The following is a 16,482-nucleotide window of genomic DNA, read 5'->3' as shown; positions in this document are numbered from 1 at the left end:
TTTTTCAAAATCTTTAAGGAAATGTTTTGACATCAAAAAGTTTGGATCTGAAAAGCTATTTAAACAAAAAGTGCTCAAAATGTCATTATAAAGCAGTATTTAAACCTCATAATTAAATATAAAATGAAGTGAATAACTGCAAAAAGGTCAATTTATTAATAAAAAACACCCCCCTTTTCACCAGGCTGGCCACAGCGCTGCTTTAGAATCAACAGAAACATCTAAGCATTGGATTTAAGTTGTAAATATTATTTCGTAGCACCTAAGTTTAAAAGTGTGTTAAAAAATAAAACCAAAAGCATCTTTACTGGCAATCTAATTTCCATAACCATTGTTGTATTGCTGGTTGGTCAGCAAACTCTTTCCTGATCGGCATTTAACAGATGATTTGGAAATCTTATGTGACATGTTAGATGACGCCTGCAGTGTTTTGTTTGTTCATAACTGCATACTTTTCTTCTGACTACAAATCTGTAACAATGGCACAGGCATGCTGATAGTATTTACATTTGCAAAACCTAAAATATTAAAATATAATTTGAGCTATTTTAGTTTAGAAATATATATATATAAATCTGGCACTGCTCAGACTGACTGTTCTGTAATATTAGTGATAATCATAGTCTGTTTAAAATAAACTGACAATAAACAGGTGCATCAAGTTTTTTCTTACAGAGTGCTGAGACGCTTTTAAAACCTACAAAACTTCCTGTTCACCCACATTAGCTTGAAGAGCAGCTCAGAAGACACTGACTGAGGTGAGTAAATTTCTATTTATTGATAAAATTAATGGTTAATACTTACTATTTGATGGTATATTCTCAAATAATGCAATTTACTCTTTTAAAATAAATTAAAATAGAATAAATTAATACTTCTACACTTATAAAATGGATTAAAATGTTAAATACTGTCTTTATTGCAGGGCTACACACTATAATGCTATAAAACTATTGTTTAGCCTTCTTAAATTTTAAAGGAAATTATTCTTCCATTTAAAAATGTTGTTTTAAAATCTATATATTCTATTTATTTATTTTGAAGATAAATTCCTGCTATGCAAAGCTGAATTTTTATCATTATTCTAGTGTCTCCTGATCTTTCACAGCTTATTCTGAGTCAAAACATTTATTATTACTAACAATGTTTTTGTTTCTCTATTTTTGACAAACCATAATAAAGGAGGAACCATAACATAGGATTAAGCCATGAATTCTTCTTCTTCTTCTTCTTCTTCTTCTTCTTCTTCTTCTTCTTCTTCTTTATAATAATAATAATAATAATAATAATAATATTAATAATAATAATAATAATTTTATATTATTTATATTTATATTATTTTTATATTTTTATAATAATAATAATAATAATAATAATAATAATAATAATAATAATAATAATAATTATTATTATTATTATTATTATTATTAATAATAATCATAAATAAAATTCATAAAAATTATAATGTATACATTTATCTATGTTACTAAATACTTTCCGGTGCACATAAAAAGCATAATAACAATAGTACAAATACTGGTGTAATATATGTTTGTGCGTATACTATACCACATAATCTACCTTAAGCCCATAGTAGAAAAAAATATTTTATATTCAAATAATAATAAATTGATATTGAATATGAGTTTATTAGATTACTTTAGACTCTAAATACTTTAGAATTATTTGATTTGTAATAAAGGTTTAATTTCGTGCAAGCCCAAATCTGATTACATCTGAGACATTGGTACATTTAAATGCTTTTTAAGCACATCAGAGGTAATTAAATCATTTGCAGGAGGTGAAACAAATATATGTGCAATTTATGTTAAAAGTTGACAACTAAATGATTAGCTCTTCTGTGAGAATTAATTTTTAAATATTTCCCCCTGTAACATATAACAGAACAGTTTTCACATGATTTCCTATTATATTTTATCTTCTAGCCAAATATATATTTTTTAGTTTGGCTGGGAAATAAAAAGTAAAAGCCTTTATTATACTTGCCTTGTTTACCTAGTTAATCTTTGAATTAAGGGATCCTATTGTGCTTTTTTTAACGTGTTATCAGTGTGCAGTGTATGTTTTGAAGTTACAAATCTTAAAGTCCACCACAAAGGCAGATATTTAGTTTGGGGAAAAAAATGATTTTCAAGAACGACATACAACTACAGATGACCTAATGGATTACATGTGTTGTTTTCCATGGCCCAATCTTGCTTGTAAATTGGGATAAATAAATGGTAGTTGCTTACAGCAGGGGTTCTCAAACTTTTTCACTTCAGGGACCACTTCTTCCTCCGATCAATTTTTGAAGATGAACGTCTTTGATACTTTCTCAAAAATGTTTGTATGAAATGCTCATTTAAACCTTTTTTTTTTACAAATAAATACATGACAAATACAGTAAAACACTCTACATCTGTTGAAACGTGTCAATCTGATGGTGGTTAAGTTGGAGCTACTGTAGATTTTATTGGGATTTTTTAATTTTATTTCGCTGGCAGAAACAGTGAAAAGCTTCGCTAGAGAGCTTCTGAAGCTCATATGCAGGTTTAGTTTACATCCTATGGCAGAAACACCATTAAGCCTTGCTAGATCCTCCTGTATAGACGTGCATCCTTTATGAAACACTCACAGGACATTCATTTGCACAACTGTGGATATATTAAATAGTTCACACAAAAATACACAAAGAGTGACCTTCACTTCCACTTCACGCATAGCTTGTGAATAAACAGTCTTACAGTTAAAGTTAGAATTATCAGCCCCCCTTTGATTTTTTTTTCTTTTTTAAATATTTCCCAAATGATGTTTATCAGAGCAAGGGAATATGCACAGCATGTCTGATAATATTGTTATTCTGGACAAAGTCTTATTTGTTTTATTTCGGCTTGAATAAAAGCAGTTTTTGATTTTTTTAAAACCATTTTACGGTCAAAATTATTAGCCCCTTTAAGGTATTTTTTCTGATTGTCTAAAGAACAAACCATCGTTATACAATAACTTACCTAATTACCCTACCCTGCCTAGTTGACCTGATTAACTTGGTTAAGCCTTAAAATGTTACTTAGAGCTGTATAGAAGTGTCTTAAAAATATCTTGTAAAATATTATGTACTGTCATAATGACGAGGATTATTAGAAATTAGAAATGAGTTAAACTATTATGTTTAGAAATGTGCTGAAAAGGTCTGCCCTCCATCAAACAGAAATTGGAGAAAAAAAAATAAACAGAGAGGCGAATAATTCTGACTTCAACTGTATGTGTACCAGTTGCAGACGTGATCATGAGGCTGCTTCATTAAAAAGTAATTAGTCAAGGAACCGGAGAAAGTGCATTACTTCGATCATTTTATTATAGCATATTAATAATGGAATCCGAAAATTATAGGCTAGTATAATATCGGGAGTTAATTTAAGCTGTCACATGGCCCACCGGCAGGATTGCTGAAGCCCACTTGCGGGCCGCAGCCCTCCGGTTGAAAATCCCTGGCTTACAGTGTCCGTGTGTGTAAAATTGAGAATACTCTTGACCAATATTCTCAATTCAACTTGATTTTGGATTGAATTATTTGATATTCTGAGTATAAAATATGTTAATAAATACTTTTGTTTTGTTGTTTAAATATCTTATTAATGCTTACATTGGTTGAGCCATGATGTCTGATGGGCTACACTGCATTAGAACTGCTGGATTTACAACACGTACACTCGTCAGCTACTCACAAAACACATAAAACTGAGTGTTTATTTAACTGAGAAATTAATAAAGGGAATTTTCTAGCTTGCTAAACAGTGTGTGTCTGTTGTGGATAAACAGGGAAGCTTCTCATAAGGAAGCATAGCTATTTTAAGAGTCATGGCACCTGCATACATGTGTATGCTGCCTCCTGGTGCAAATCACTGACAGCACAGCTGATGTAAAATAGGGATCGGTGAGCCAAATATGATCAGGTACAAAATTGTATTTGTGTCATCCTTGAGATTGGCTGGAGACATCTCTAAATGTATTAAAGACTAGAATGGTGTTGTTTTAAAGATTGCAATAATGCATGATGCTGTAATAATGCTCTCTGATTACAGAAGGACTTTCTTGTTCTGGTTTTATCCCTGACTTCATCATGAGGCTGTCTCTGCTGCTGTTTATATCAGTCCTGGCACTCAGTAAGGTTTTGTTCCTGTTTGATTTTGCAGTTAATACAGCAAAGGCAATGAAAATAACATTTCTGAAATTTGTTTTCCTTCATTTAATAATCTCACAGGTACTTCAAAAGCCCAGGTCCCAACAACAACTGGACAAACAGCATTTCTATTGATAACAACACCTGAGACGACAACAACATTTGAGACAGTGACAACTACTGAAACTACAACAACATCTGCAGCAACGACTACACCTGAGATGACAACAACATCTGTGGTGAACCCAACATCTGCAGTGACAACAGCAACTCCAGAGACAACAACATCTGAAGTGACCCCAACATCTGCAGTGACAACAACTCCTGAGACAACAACAACTGGTGAGACAACAGCAACATCTGTAGTGACCCCAACATCTGAAACAACAACAACATCTGCAGGCACAACAACAACAACTCCTGAGACAACAACAACATCTGTAGTGACCCCAACAACTGAAACAACAACAACATCTGCAGGCACAACAACAACAACTCCTGAGACAACAACAACATCTGCAGGGACAACAACAACCCCTGAGACAACAACAACATCTGTAGTGACCCCAACATCTGAAACAACAACAACATCTGCAGGCACAACAACAACAACTCCTGAGACAACAACAACATCTGTAGTGACCCCAACATCTGAAACAACAACAACATCTGCAGGCACAACAACAACAACTCCTGAGACAACAACAACATTTGTAGTGACCCAAACAACTGAAACAACAACAACATCTGCAGACACAACAACAACAACTCCTGAGACAACAACAACATCTGTAGTGACCCCAACATCTGAGACAACAACAACATCTGCAGGCACAACAACAACAACTCCAGGGACAACAACATCTGTAGTGACCCCAACAACTGAAACAACAACAACATCTGCAGGCACAACAACAACAACTACTGAGACAACAACAACATCTGTAGAGACCCCAACATCTGAAACAACAACAACATCTGTAGTGACCCCAACAACTGAAACAACAACAACATCTGCAGGCACAACAACAACCCCTGAGACACCAACAACATCTGTAGTGACCCCAACATCTGAAACAACAACAACATCTGCAGGCACAACAACAACTCCTGAGACAACAGCAACATCTGTAGTGACCCCAACATCTGAAACAACAACAACATCTGCAGGCACAACAACAACAACTACTGAGACAACAACAACATCTGTAGTGACCCCAACATCTGAAACAACAACAACATCTGCAGGCACAACAACAACAACAACTCCTGAGACAACAACAACATCTGTAGTGACCCCAACATCTGAAACAACAACAACATCTGCAGGCACAACAACAACAACTCCTGAGACAACAACAACATCTGTAGTGACCCCAACATCTGAGACAACAACAACATCTGCAGGCACAACAACAACAACTCCTGAGACAACAACAACATCTGTAGTGACCCCAACATCTGAGACAACAACAACATCTGTAGTGACCCCAACATCTGAAACAACAACAACATCTGCAGGCACAACAACAACAACTCCTGAGACAACAACAACATCTGAAACAACAACAACATCTGCAGGCACAACAACAACAACTACTGAGACAACAACAACATCTGTAGTGACACCAACAACTGAAACAACAGCAACATCTGCAGGCACAACAACAACAACTCCTGAGACAACAACAACATCTGTAGTGACCCCAACATCTGAAACAACAACAACATCTGCAGGCACAACAACAACAACTCCAGGGACAACAACAACATCTGTAGTGACACCAACAACTGAAACAACAGCAACATCTGCAGGCACAACAACAACAACTCCTGAGACAACAACAACATCTGTAGTGACCCCAACATCTGAAACAACAACAACAACATCTGCAGGCACAACAACAACAACTCCTGAGACAACAACATCTGTAGTGACCCCAACATCTGAGACAACAACAACATCTGCAGGCACAACAACAACAACTCCTGAGACAACAACAACATCTGTAGTGACCCCAACATCTGAAACAACAACAACATCTGCAGGCACAACAACAACAACTACTGAGACAACAACAACATCTGTAGTGACCCCAACATCTGAAACAACAACAACATCTGCAGGCACAACAACAACAACTCCTGAGACAACAACAACATCTGTAGTGACCCCAACATCTGAGACAACAACAACATCTGCAGGCACAACAACAACAACTCCTGAGACAACAACAACATCTGTAGTGACCCCAACAACTGAAACAACAACAACATCTGCAGGCACAACAACAACAACTCCTGAGACAACAACAACATCTGTAGTGACCCCAACATCTGAAACAACAACAACATCTGCAGGCACAACAACAACAACTCCTGAGACAACAACAACATCTGTAGTGACCCCAACATCTGAAACAACAACAACATCTGCAGGCACAACAACAACAACTCCTGAGACAACAACAACATCTGTAGTGACCCCAACATCTGAAACAACAACAACATCTGCAGGCACAACAACAACAACTCCTGAGACAACAACAACATCTGTAGTGACCCCAACATCTGAAACAACAACAACATCTGCAGGCACAACAACAACAACTCCTGAGACAACAACAACATCTGTAGTGACCCCAACATCTGAAACAACAACAACATCTGCAGGCACAACAACAACAACTCCTGAGACAACAACAACATCTGTAGTGACCCCAACATCTGAAACAACAACAACATCTGCAGGCACAACAACAACAACTCCTGAGACAACAACAACATCTGTAGTGACCCCAACATCTGCAGTGACAACAACAACATCTGCAGGCACAACAACAACAACTCCTGAGACAACAACAACATCTGTAGTGACCCCAACATCTGAGACAACAACAACATCTGTAGTGACCCCAACATCTGAAACAACAACAACATCTGCAGGCACAACAACAACAACTCCTGAGACAACAACAACATCTGAAACAACAACAACATCTGCAGGCACAACAACAACAACTACTGAGACAACAACAACATCTGTAGTGACACCAACAACTGAAACAACAGCAACATCTGCAGGCACAACAACAACAACTCCTGAGACAACAACAACATCTGTAGTGACCCCAACATCTGAAACAACAACAACATCTGCAGGCACAACAACAACAACTCCAGGGACAACAACAACATCTGTAGTGACACCAACAACTGAAACAACAGCAACATCTGCAGGCACAACAACAACAACTCCTGAGACAACAACAACATCTGTAGTGACCCCAACATCTGAAACAACAACAACAACATCTGCAGGCACAACAACAACAACTCCTGAGACAACAACAACATCTGTAGTGACCCCAACATCTGAGACAACAACAACATCTGCAGGCACAACAACAACAACTCCTGAGACAACAACAACATCTGTAGTGACCCCAACATCTGAAACAACAACAACATCTGCAGGCACAACAACAACAACTACTGAGACAACAACAACATCTGTAGTGACCCCAACATCTGAAACAACAACAACATCTGCAGGCACAACAACAACAACTCCTGAGACAACAACAACATCTGTAGTGACCCCAACATCTGAGACAACAACAACATCTGCAGGCACAACAACAACAACTCCTGAGACAACAACAACATCTGTAGTGACCCCAACAACTGAAACAACAACAACATCTGCAGGCACAACAACAACAACTCCTGAGACAACAACAACATCTGTAGTGACCCCAACATCTGAAACAACAACAACATCTGCAGGCACAACAACAACAACTCCTGAGACAACAACAACATCTGTAGTGACCCCAACATCTGAAACAACAACAACATCTGCAGGCACAACAACAACAACTCCTGAGACAACAACAACATCTGTAGTGACCCCAACATCTGAAACAACAACAACATCTGCAGGCACAACAACAACAACTCCTGAGACAACAACAACATCTGTAGTGACCCCAACATCTGAAACAACAACAACATCTGCAGGCACAACAACAACAACTCCTGAGACAACAACAACATCTGTAGTGACCCCAACATCTGAAACAACAACAACATCTGCAGGCACAACAACAACAACTCCTGAGACAACAACAACATCTGTAGTGACCCCAACATCTGAAACAACAACAACATCTGCAGGCACAACAACAACAACTCCTGAGACAACAACAACATCTGTAGTGACCCCAACATCTGCAGTGACAACAACAACATCTGTAGTGACCCCAACATCTGCAGGCACAACAACAACAACTCCTGAGACAACAACAACATCTGTAGTGACCCCAACATCTGCAGTGACAACAACAACATCTGTAGTGACCCCAACATCTGCAGGCACAACAACAACAACTCCTGAGACAACAACAACATCTGTAGTGACCCCAACATCTGCAGTGACAACAACTCGTGAGACAACAACAACATCTGTAGTGACCCCAACATCTGAGACAACAACAACATCTGTAGGGACAACAACAACAACTCCTGAGACAACAACAACATCTGTAGTGACCCCAACAACTGAAACAACAACAACATCTGCAGGCACAACAACAACAACTCCTGAGACAACAACAACATCTGTAGTGACCCCAACATCTGCAGTGACAACAACAACATCTGTAGTGACCCCAACATCTGCAGGCACAACAACAACAACTCCTGAGACAACAACAACATCTGTAGTGACCCCAACATCTGAAACAACAACAACAACATCTGCAGGCACAACAACAACAACTCCTGAGACAACAACAACATTTGTAGTGACCCCAACATCTGCAGTGACAACAACAACATCTGTAGTGACCCCAACATCTGCAGGCACAACAACAACAACTCCTGAGACAACAACAACATCTGTAGTGACCCCAACATCTGCAGGGACAACAACAACAACTCTTGAGACAACAACATCTGTAGTGACCACAACATCTGAGACAACAACAACATCTTCAGGCACAACAACAACAACTCCTGAGACAACAACAACATCTGTAGTGACCCCAACATCTGCAGGGACAACAACAACATCTGTAGTGACCCCAACATCTGCAGGCATAACAACAACAACTCCTGAGACAACAACAACATCTGTAGTGACCCCAACATCTGCAGGCACAACAACAACAACTCCTGAGACAACAACAACATCTATAGTGACCCCAACATCTGAGACAACAACAACATCTGTAGTGACCCCAACATCTGCAACAACAACAACCTCTGCATGGACAACAACTCTTGAGACAGCAACAACATCTGTAGTGAGCCCAACATTTGCAGTGACAACAACTACAGTGACAACAACACCCGAGACCACAACAGCATCTACAGTGACAACAATACCAACATCTGCAGTGACCACAACAACACATGAGACAACGATAATATCTGCAGCAACAACACCTGGAACATCAACATTTACTGTGACAACACCTGAGACGACAACAACAACAACAGCATCTACAGTGACAACAATACCAACATCTGCAGTGACCACAACAACACATGAGACAACAACAGCATCTGCAGTGACAACAATACCTGAGACTACAATGGCAACATCTGAAACAACATCTACCGCGGCATCAACACTAGAGACAACAACAACATCTGCTGTATCAACAGTAACACCTGAGACATCTGCAATGACGACAAGAACATCTCTAATAACAACAACGCCTGAGACAACAGCAACATCTGCAGTGCTAACACCTGATACTGCAACAACACATGCATTATCACCAACATTTGTGCTGCCATCATCACCTGATACAACGACAACAGCTGCAGCACTGCAACAATCAACACTTGTGGCGTCCACAGCAACACCTACACCAACAACATCAACAACTGCAACACCAACAGCGGCATCTGTACCACCTACAACAGCAACATCTGAAACACCTACAACAACATCAACATCTGCAACCCCTACAACAACTGCTGCAACAACAACTAATACAACTGCAACACCTACAACAACAACAACATCAACAACTGCAACATCTCCAACAACACCTGCAACAACATTTGAAACACCTACAACAACAACAACATCTCCAACAACAACACCTGAAACACCTACAACAACAACATCAACAACTGCAACATCTCCAACAACACCTGCAACAACATTTGAAACACCTACAACAACAACAACATCTCCAACAACAACACCTGAAACACCTACAACAGCAACATCAACAACTGCAACATCTCCAACAACAACACCTGCATCAACATTTGAAACACCTACAACAACAACAACATCTCCAACAACAACACCTGAAACACCTACAACAGCAACATCAACAACTGCAACATCTCCAACAACAACACCTGCAACAACATTTGCAACACCTACAACACCAACAACAACAACTGCAACATCTCCAACAACAACACTTGCAACAACATTTGCAACACCTACAACACCAACAACAACAACTGCAACATCTCCAACAACAACAACTGCAACAACATTTGCAACACCTACAACACCAACAACAACAACTGCAACATCTCCAACAACAACAACACCTGCAACAATATTTGCAACACCTACAACACCACCAACAACAACTGCAACATCTCCAACAACAACAACTGCAACAACATTTGCAACACCTACAACATCAACAACTGCAACACCTACAACAACAACACCTGCAACAACACTGATGGGTAATTATGAGCCATTTGAATTAGATGTGTGCGAATCAAACGGCTACAACGTAAATCAAAATATACCATCTCAATCGCACTGCCTCTTTTACCTCCTGCCTCTGACTAGCAATAGATATTACAGCAAGTCTTGACTGTTGCTCTAATGCAGTGTTTCTCAACTACAATACTAGAGGACCACCAGCACTGCATGTTTTGGATGTCTCCTTTGTCTGTCACACCCATTAAAGGTCTTTCAGTCTCTGCTTATGAGCTGATGATCTGAATCAGGTGTGTTTAGTTAGGGAGATATGGACAATGTGCAGAGCTGGTGGTCCTCCATCAAGGTGGTTGAGAAACACTGCTCTAATGCAGTCATCCAATCAAGTGGTTCCAAAAATTGGGGTTTCTTCATTCTATTAAACACAAAAGAAGTTTTTTTTAAGGAAAGCCATAGTAGGAAAAACAAATAGTATGGAAATAAATGGTTAACGATTTCCAACATTTTTCTAAATATCTTCTTTTATATTAAATAGATACAGTCAAAAGACGTGCTGTATTTGTGAATTGAGTACAATAACTTGGCTGTAGTGTGTGAATGGGAGAGTGTGCACATGTGTGCGTTATTCCCAGTGCTGAGTTGCAGCTAAAAGAGCGTCCGCAGGTAAAACATATGATAGAATGTTGTAATTGGCGGTGACTCCCAATAAAACAGAGACTAAGCAAAAACAAGAGAGAGGAAATGAGTGAGTGAGTGAGCATTAAAGAAACTCATAAAGGTTTGGTAATTTTGAGGTAATGATAAGGTCATTACTTTTGTTTTTGAATGATCTAACCCAGGGGTCACCAAACTTGTTCCTGGAGGGCCGGTGTACTGCAGATTTTAGCTCCATCTCTAATCAAACACACCTGAACAAGCTAATCAAGGTCTTACTAGGTATACATCCAGACAGGTGTGTTAAGGCAAGTTGGAGCTAAACCCTGCAGGGACACTGGCCCTCCAGGACCGAGATTGGAGACCCCTGATCTAACCCTTTAAAGCAGGGCTGTTCAAACTCGGTCCTGGAGGGCAGGTGTCCTGCATATTAGTTCCAACCCCAATTAAACACACCTGAGCCAGCTAATCAAGCTCTTTCTATGTATATTCAAAACTTCCAGGGAGGTGTGTTGAAGGAAGTTGGAGCTAAACTGTGCAGGATACTGGCCCTCATGGACCGAGTTTGAACACTGCTGCTTTAAAGTGATGATTCATCCAAAAATACAAATAACCTCATCATTTACTCTCCCCCATCTGGTTTTAAACCTTTGAGGTTTTTTTTAATATATTCATTTTTTTTATATATATATATCTGTTGAAAACAAAAGAAGACATTTTGTGGAAGGCCGAGTAGGAAAAACATGGTTACATAGTAGGAAAAACAAAATGGTTACAGGTTTCCAACATTTTTCAAAACATCTTCTTTTGTGTTAAATAGATGTTCTTCCCGAGTCTGCATTAGTTTCCCCCACAGTCAAAAGACATGTGAATTAAATAACCTAAAAAGGCTGTAGTGTGTGAATGAGAGAGTGCGTGTGTTTCCCAGTGCTGAGTTGCAGCTGAAAGGGCAAACATATATATGGTAAAATATATAACAGATAGTTGGAAATTTTGAGGTAATGATGAGTTTTTTTTTTTTTTTTTTAATTTTAGGGTAAACTAACCCTTTAAAGTAATAGTTCAGCCCCACCCCCCCCAAAAAAAACAAACAAAAAAAAACTCATAATTTATTCTCCCCATCTGGTTTTTAACCCTTAAGATATTTTTCTGTTGAAAACAAAAGAAGATATTTTAAGGATAGCCGGTAACCTGTAACCATTAACTTCCATAGTAGGAAAACCAAATGGTTACAAAATATCTTCTTTTGTGTTAAATAAATTGTTATCCCCGTGTCTGCATTGGTTTCCCCCACATTGTAAAGACATGCTGTATTTGTAAATTGAAAAAAAATAAATTGGCTGTAGTTTGTGAATGGGAGAGTGTGTGTGTGTTTCCCAGGGCTGAGTTGCGGCTGGAAAGAGATCCTGTAAAACCTATGGCAGCATGTTGTAATTGTTGGTTCATTCTGCTGTGGCAACTTCTAATAAAAACCGGACTAAGCCAAAGCAAGAGAAACATATTTATTATTTATTTATTATTTGGCATCCAAAAACTTTTTTAATAAGAAAAAAAAAATCTATGAAAGTAAATTAGTAATAGTGTGAAGTACGAATTTAACAGTTCTGACAATCTACGACTTGCCATCAAATGCAGGGATTTTTGCCAAAATTCTTTTTTTAAATGTAATTTTAATTATTTAATCAGCTATTTAATTATTTTAAATTATTTTATTTCAATTGTTTTAAACATTTTAAGAATTTTTCTTATTATAAAATTTTGTGAATTTTGATAGCAACATATAGCTCATTCATTTATTCATTAATTTTCTTTCAGCTAATTCTCTTATTTATCAGGGGTCGCCAAAGCGGAATGAACCGCCAACTTATCAGGCATAAGTTTTACACAGTCGATGCTTTTCCAGCTGGAACCCATAAAACACCCACACACTCACATTCACCCACACACTCATACACTACAGCCAATTAGTTCAATCAGCTATACCGCATGTCTTTGGACTGTGGGGGAAACAAGAGCACCCGAAGCAAAGTCAGTTTAACATGATATAAATTCAATGGACTCATATGGTTAATTTGTTTCAGCTTGAAAATTTAAGGCAACCAGGATTTTTTTTTACAGTGTAGGTGATGCTAATAACTTCAAATGTAAAGAAAGTTTGTATTTAAAGATGTTTGTTTTTGTTTTTGTTTCAGAATCCACCGCAATTATTATAGGTAAAAATACTGACACACCTATAAATACATATTAAACCCCAAACATTAATTTAAATAGCTCTGAAGTGCTTTCACGAGGAATTAATGATCTTTTTATTTGTCTTTTTCTAGTACCTACAGCCATGGCAGTCACATCAGGTAATAATGCTGCTAGTGATAAATCTATTTTCAATATTCAAATGAGTTAATCGTGTTTGTATGTGTGTTTGTTATTTTTAAAAAACCACCACAGTCTGGGATTTTAACAGCAAAAAGACATGTAAACCTAAAGTTGGTGTGGGATATTTCTATAATTATACTGTATTTAATTATTAATATTACAAAATTATAAAATAAAATGTGTGATCAATGAAATGACCATATATATATATATATATATATATATATATATATATATATATATATATATATATATATATATATATATATATATATATATATATATATATATATATATTGTATGTATATATATATATATATATATATATATATATATATATATATATATATATATATATATATATATATATATATATATATACAGTTGAAGTCAAAATTATTAGAATTTTTATTTTCTTTTTTAAATATTTCCTAAACTATGTTTAACAAAGCAAGAGAATTTCACAGTATGTCTGATAATATTTTTTCTTCTGGAGAAAGTCTTATTTGTTTTATTTCGGCTACAATAAAAGCAGTTTTTAATTTTTTAAACACCATTTTAAGGAGCAATATTTTTAGCCCCTTTAAGCAATTTTTTTTTCCGATAGTCTACAGAACAAACCACTGTTATATAATAACTTGCCTAATTACCCTAACCTGCCTAGGTAACCTAATTAACCCAGTTACGCCTTTAAATGTCACTTTAAGCTGTATAGAAGTGTTTTGAAAAATATCTAGTAAATTATTATTTAGTCATCATGGCAAAGATAAAATAAATCAGTTATTAGAAATGAGTTATTAAAACTATTATGATTAAAAATGCTCTGTGTTAAACAGAAATTGGGGAAATTAATAAACAGGGGGTCTTATAACTCATGGGGGGCTAATAATTCTGATTTCAACTGTGTATGTAAACATTTAAATGAATAAATAAATAAATAAATAAATGTTTACAGGATGTTAATTTACCCCTAATGCAAACTAAACTGATTAATAATTTCAATCTTTTTTTTAACAGCTAATTCACAAATGCCTTTGAAGGGTACGGCAAGCATTCCTGTTTCCCATTAGAAATCTTCTGATCTTATATACAATATAATTATGTGATTTAGCAACTAATGTTTAATGTTTGTTTCCCTTTAGTGGTTGGACTTAAAGTGAGATTTACTTCAAATATAGATCTAAACGATGCAAACTTCTTAGCAGTTTTGGAGCAAGTAAGTCAGCAACACGTATTGCTGTTCATACACACCGCAGTGCCATCAGAGAACTAAAGTTTGATCTGTTGTTTCATCTTGTTCCAGGTGAAAAACCAGCTGGTCTCTTATGGTCTTCCAGGCAACACACTGGTGAAATCAAGAGGCCTGCAAAAGACAAATGCTAACTCTCTGACTCCTTGAAGCAATTTAATTTAATGGTTTCAAATTTTAAACCAGACACAATACAAGTGCCTGATTAAAATCTGCAATATTTTACAGTTTGATTGCAATTTGATTTTCAATTAAATGTGCACTGAAATGTAATTTCACTCTATGATTTAAGGTGTTTAAAGTAGAAGTAGAAGTACATCAAAATATATATATTCAACAGTTCGCTGTATTGTCTACTATTGTATGTATGTACAGGGATGCATATGAGATCTATGAAGAGTTCTTATAATTTATTGATGAGATTATCTTATTGGTGTCATTACTGCCAGTTATAAACAATAGCAACACAGACTTTAATCAAAAGTATTGTGAGTCTAATGGTAGCCAAAACACTCCATAAACTATTAAAACGATTTGGTGGCTGTTAATAATTTATAGTTTATAATATTTTGAGTGTTTTTATGATGGAGGCCATTGAAAGTTCTGTGATGGTTTTTAAAACGACTTGCATAAGAGAACGCTCTGTCGCCATCTGGCGGATTTTTTGTCATTTCTAATTTTTCTTTTTTATATATATTATTTGTATTGTTATTATTAGTGTTAGTATTATTATTGAACATCTACCAATGTACAACATCGTTGCAACATTAATGAATCTTTACATTCAAATAAACAGACTATCTTTTTGTACTTTTCCTGTTTGGTTTTTGTTCAATAGTCTGGTTGATGGCATGGTAATATGTTGTTATTTGAAGAGTCATTTGGATGATAGTTTTGCGCAGGTTTTGCGTTTGCAATGCTTAAACATCAAGTGACTTTTGTAAGTGAATTTTGGGAATCTGAGTTTGGCATCTGAGAATGATCTGCGAGGATATAAAATCTTGTCCAATTTCTTGGTGAGCATGCATCAGTTTACATGCTGAAAATATCGAGATACCGTGCTGAAAATCCACCAAAACGAACTAAAATTGAACCGAATGTTCGTGCTTCCGCGTAATCATGGGGTTTTACTTACCAGATCTTAAACTGAAAGTAACAAGGTCTCATTAAAAACGTCAATGCAAACTTATTAATATCTTTTAAATAGACTAGTTAGAGTCAAAATTGAGGCTTATCTGGATGCTGACGAACATTTGAATAAGAGGGATAAACTGAAAACGCGTTAATGCATTTGGTGCTTTCCCTGGCACA

At 36.6% G+C, this 16,482-nt stretch overlaps 1 protein-coding gene and 1 long non-coding RNA gene across 3 annotated transcripts in view; one reads left to right on the top strand and one right to left on the bottom strand.

The window, feature by feature from the left end:
* LOC137496848 (uncharacterized) overlaps window positions 1-16,482 on the bottom strand; it is a 122,170-nt gene that overhangs the window by 35,251 nt on the left and 70,437 nt on the right. The gene's annotated exons all lie outside the window — the stretch shown is intronic.
* LOC137496844 (uncharacterized) lies at window positions 720-15,981 on the top strand. The gene is made up of 8 exons (XM_068224825.2): window positions 720-758; window positions 4,086-4,166; window positions 4,265-10,915; window positions 13,742-13,762; window positions 13,874-13,900; window positions 14,940-14,963; window positions 15,065-15,138; window positions 15,226-15,981. Exons 2-8 carry the CDS (start codon window positions 4,124-4,126, stop codon window positions 15,319-15,321), a joined length of 6,936 nt encoding a protein of 2,311 aa, XP_068080926.2. The 5' UTR covers window positions 720-758; window positions 4,086-4,123; the 3' UTR covers window positions 15,322-15,981.

This window comes from Danio rerio, chromosome 12, assembly GCF_049306965.1.
Source record: "Danio rerio strain Tuebingen ecotype United States chromosome 12, GRCz12tu, whole genome shotgun sequence".
NCBI lineage: Eukaryota > Metazoa > Chordata > Actinopteri > Cypriniformes > Danionidae > Danio > Danio rerio.
This window is presented reverse-complemented; position numbering and strand designations above follow the sequence as displayed.

Bases quoted from the DNA above. Each gene is read 5' to 3' on its own strand.
- LOC137496844 (XM_068224825.2), top strand. From the start codon at position 4,124: ATGAGGCTGTCTCTGCTGCTGTTTATATCAGTCCTGGCACTCA. The intron at 4,167-4,264 runs GTAAGGTTTTGT...ATAATCTCACAG, and splicing joins TATATCAGTCCTGGCACTCA to GTACTTCAAAAGCCCAGGTC. The intron at 13,901-14,939 runs GTAATAATGCTG...TTTTTTTAACAG, and splicing joins AGCCATGGCAGTCACATCAG to CTAATTCACAAATGCCTTTG.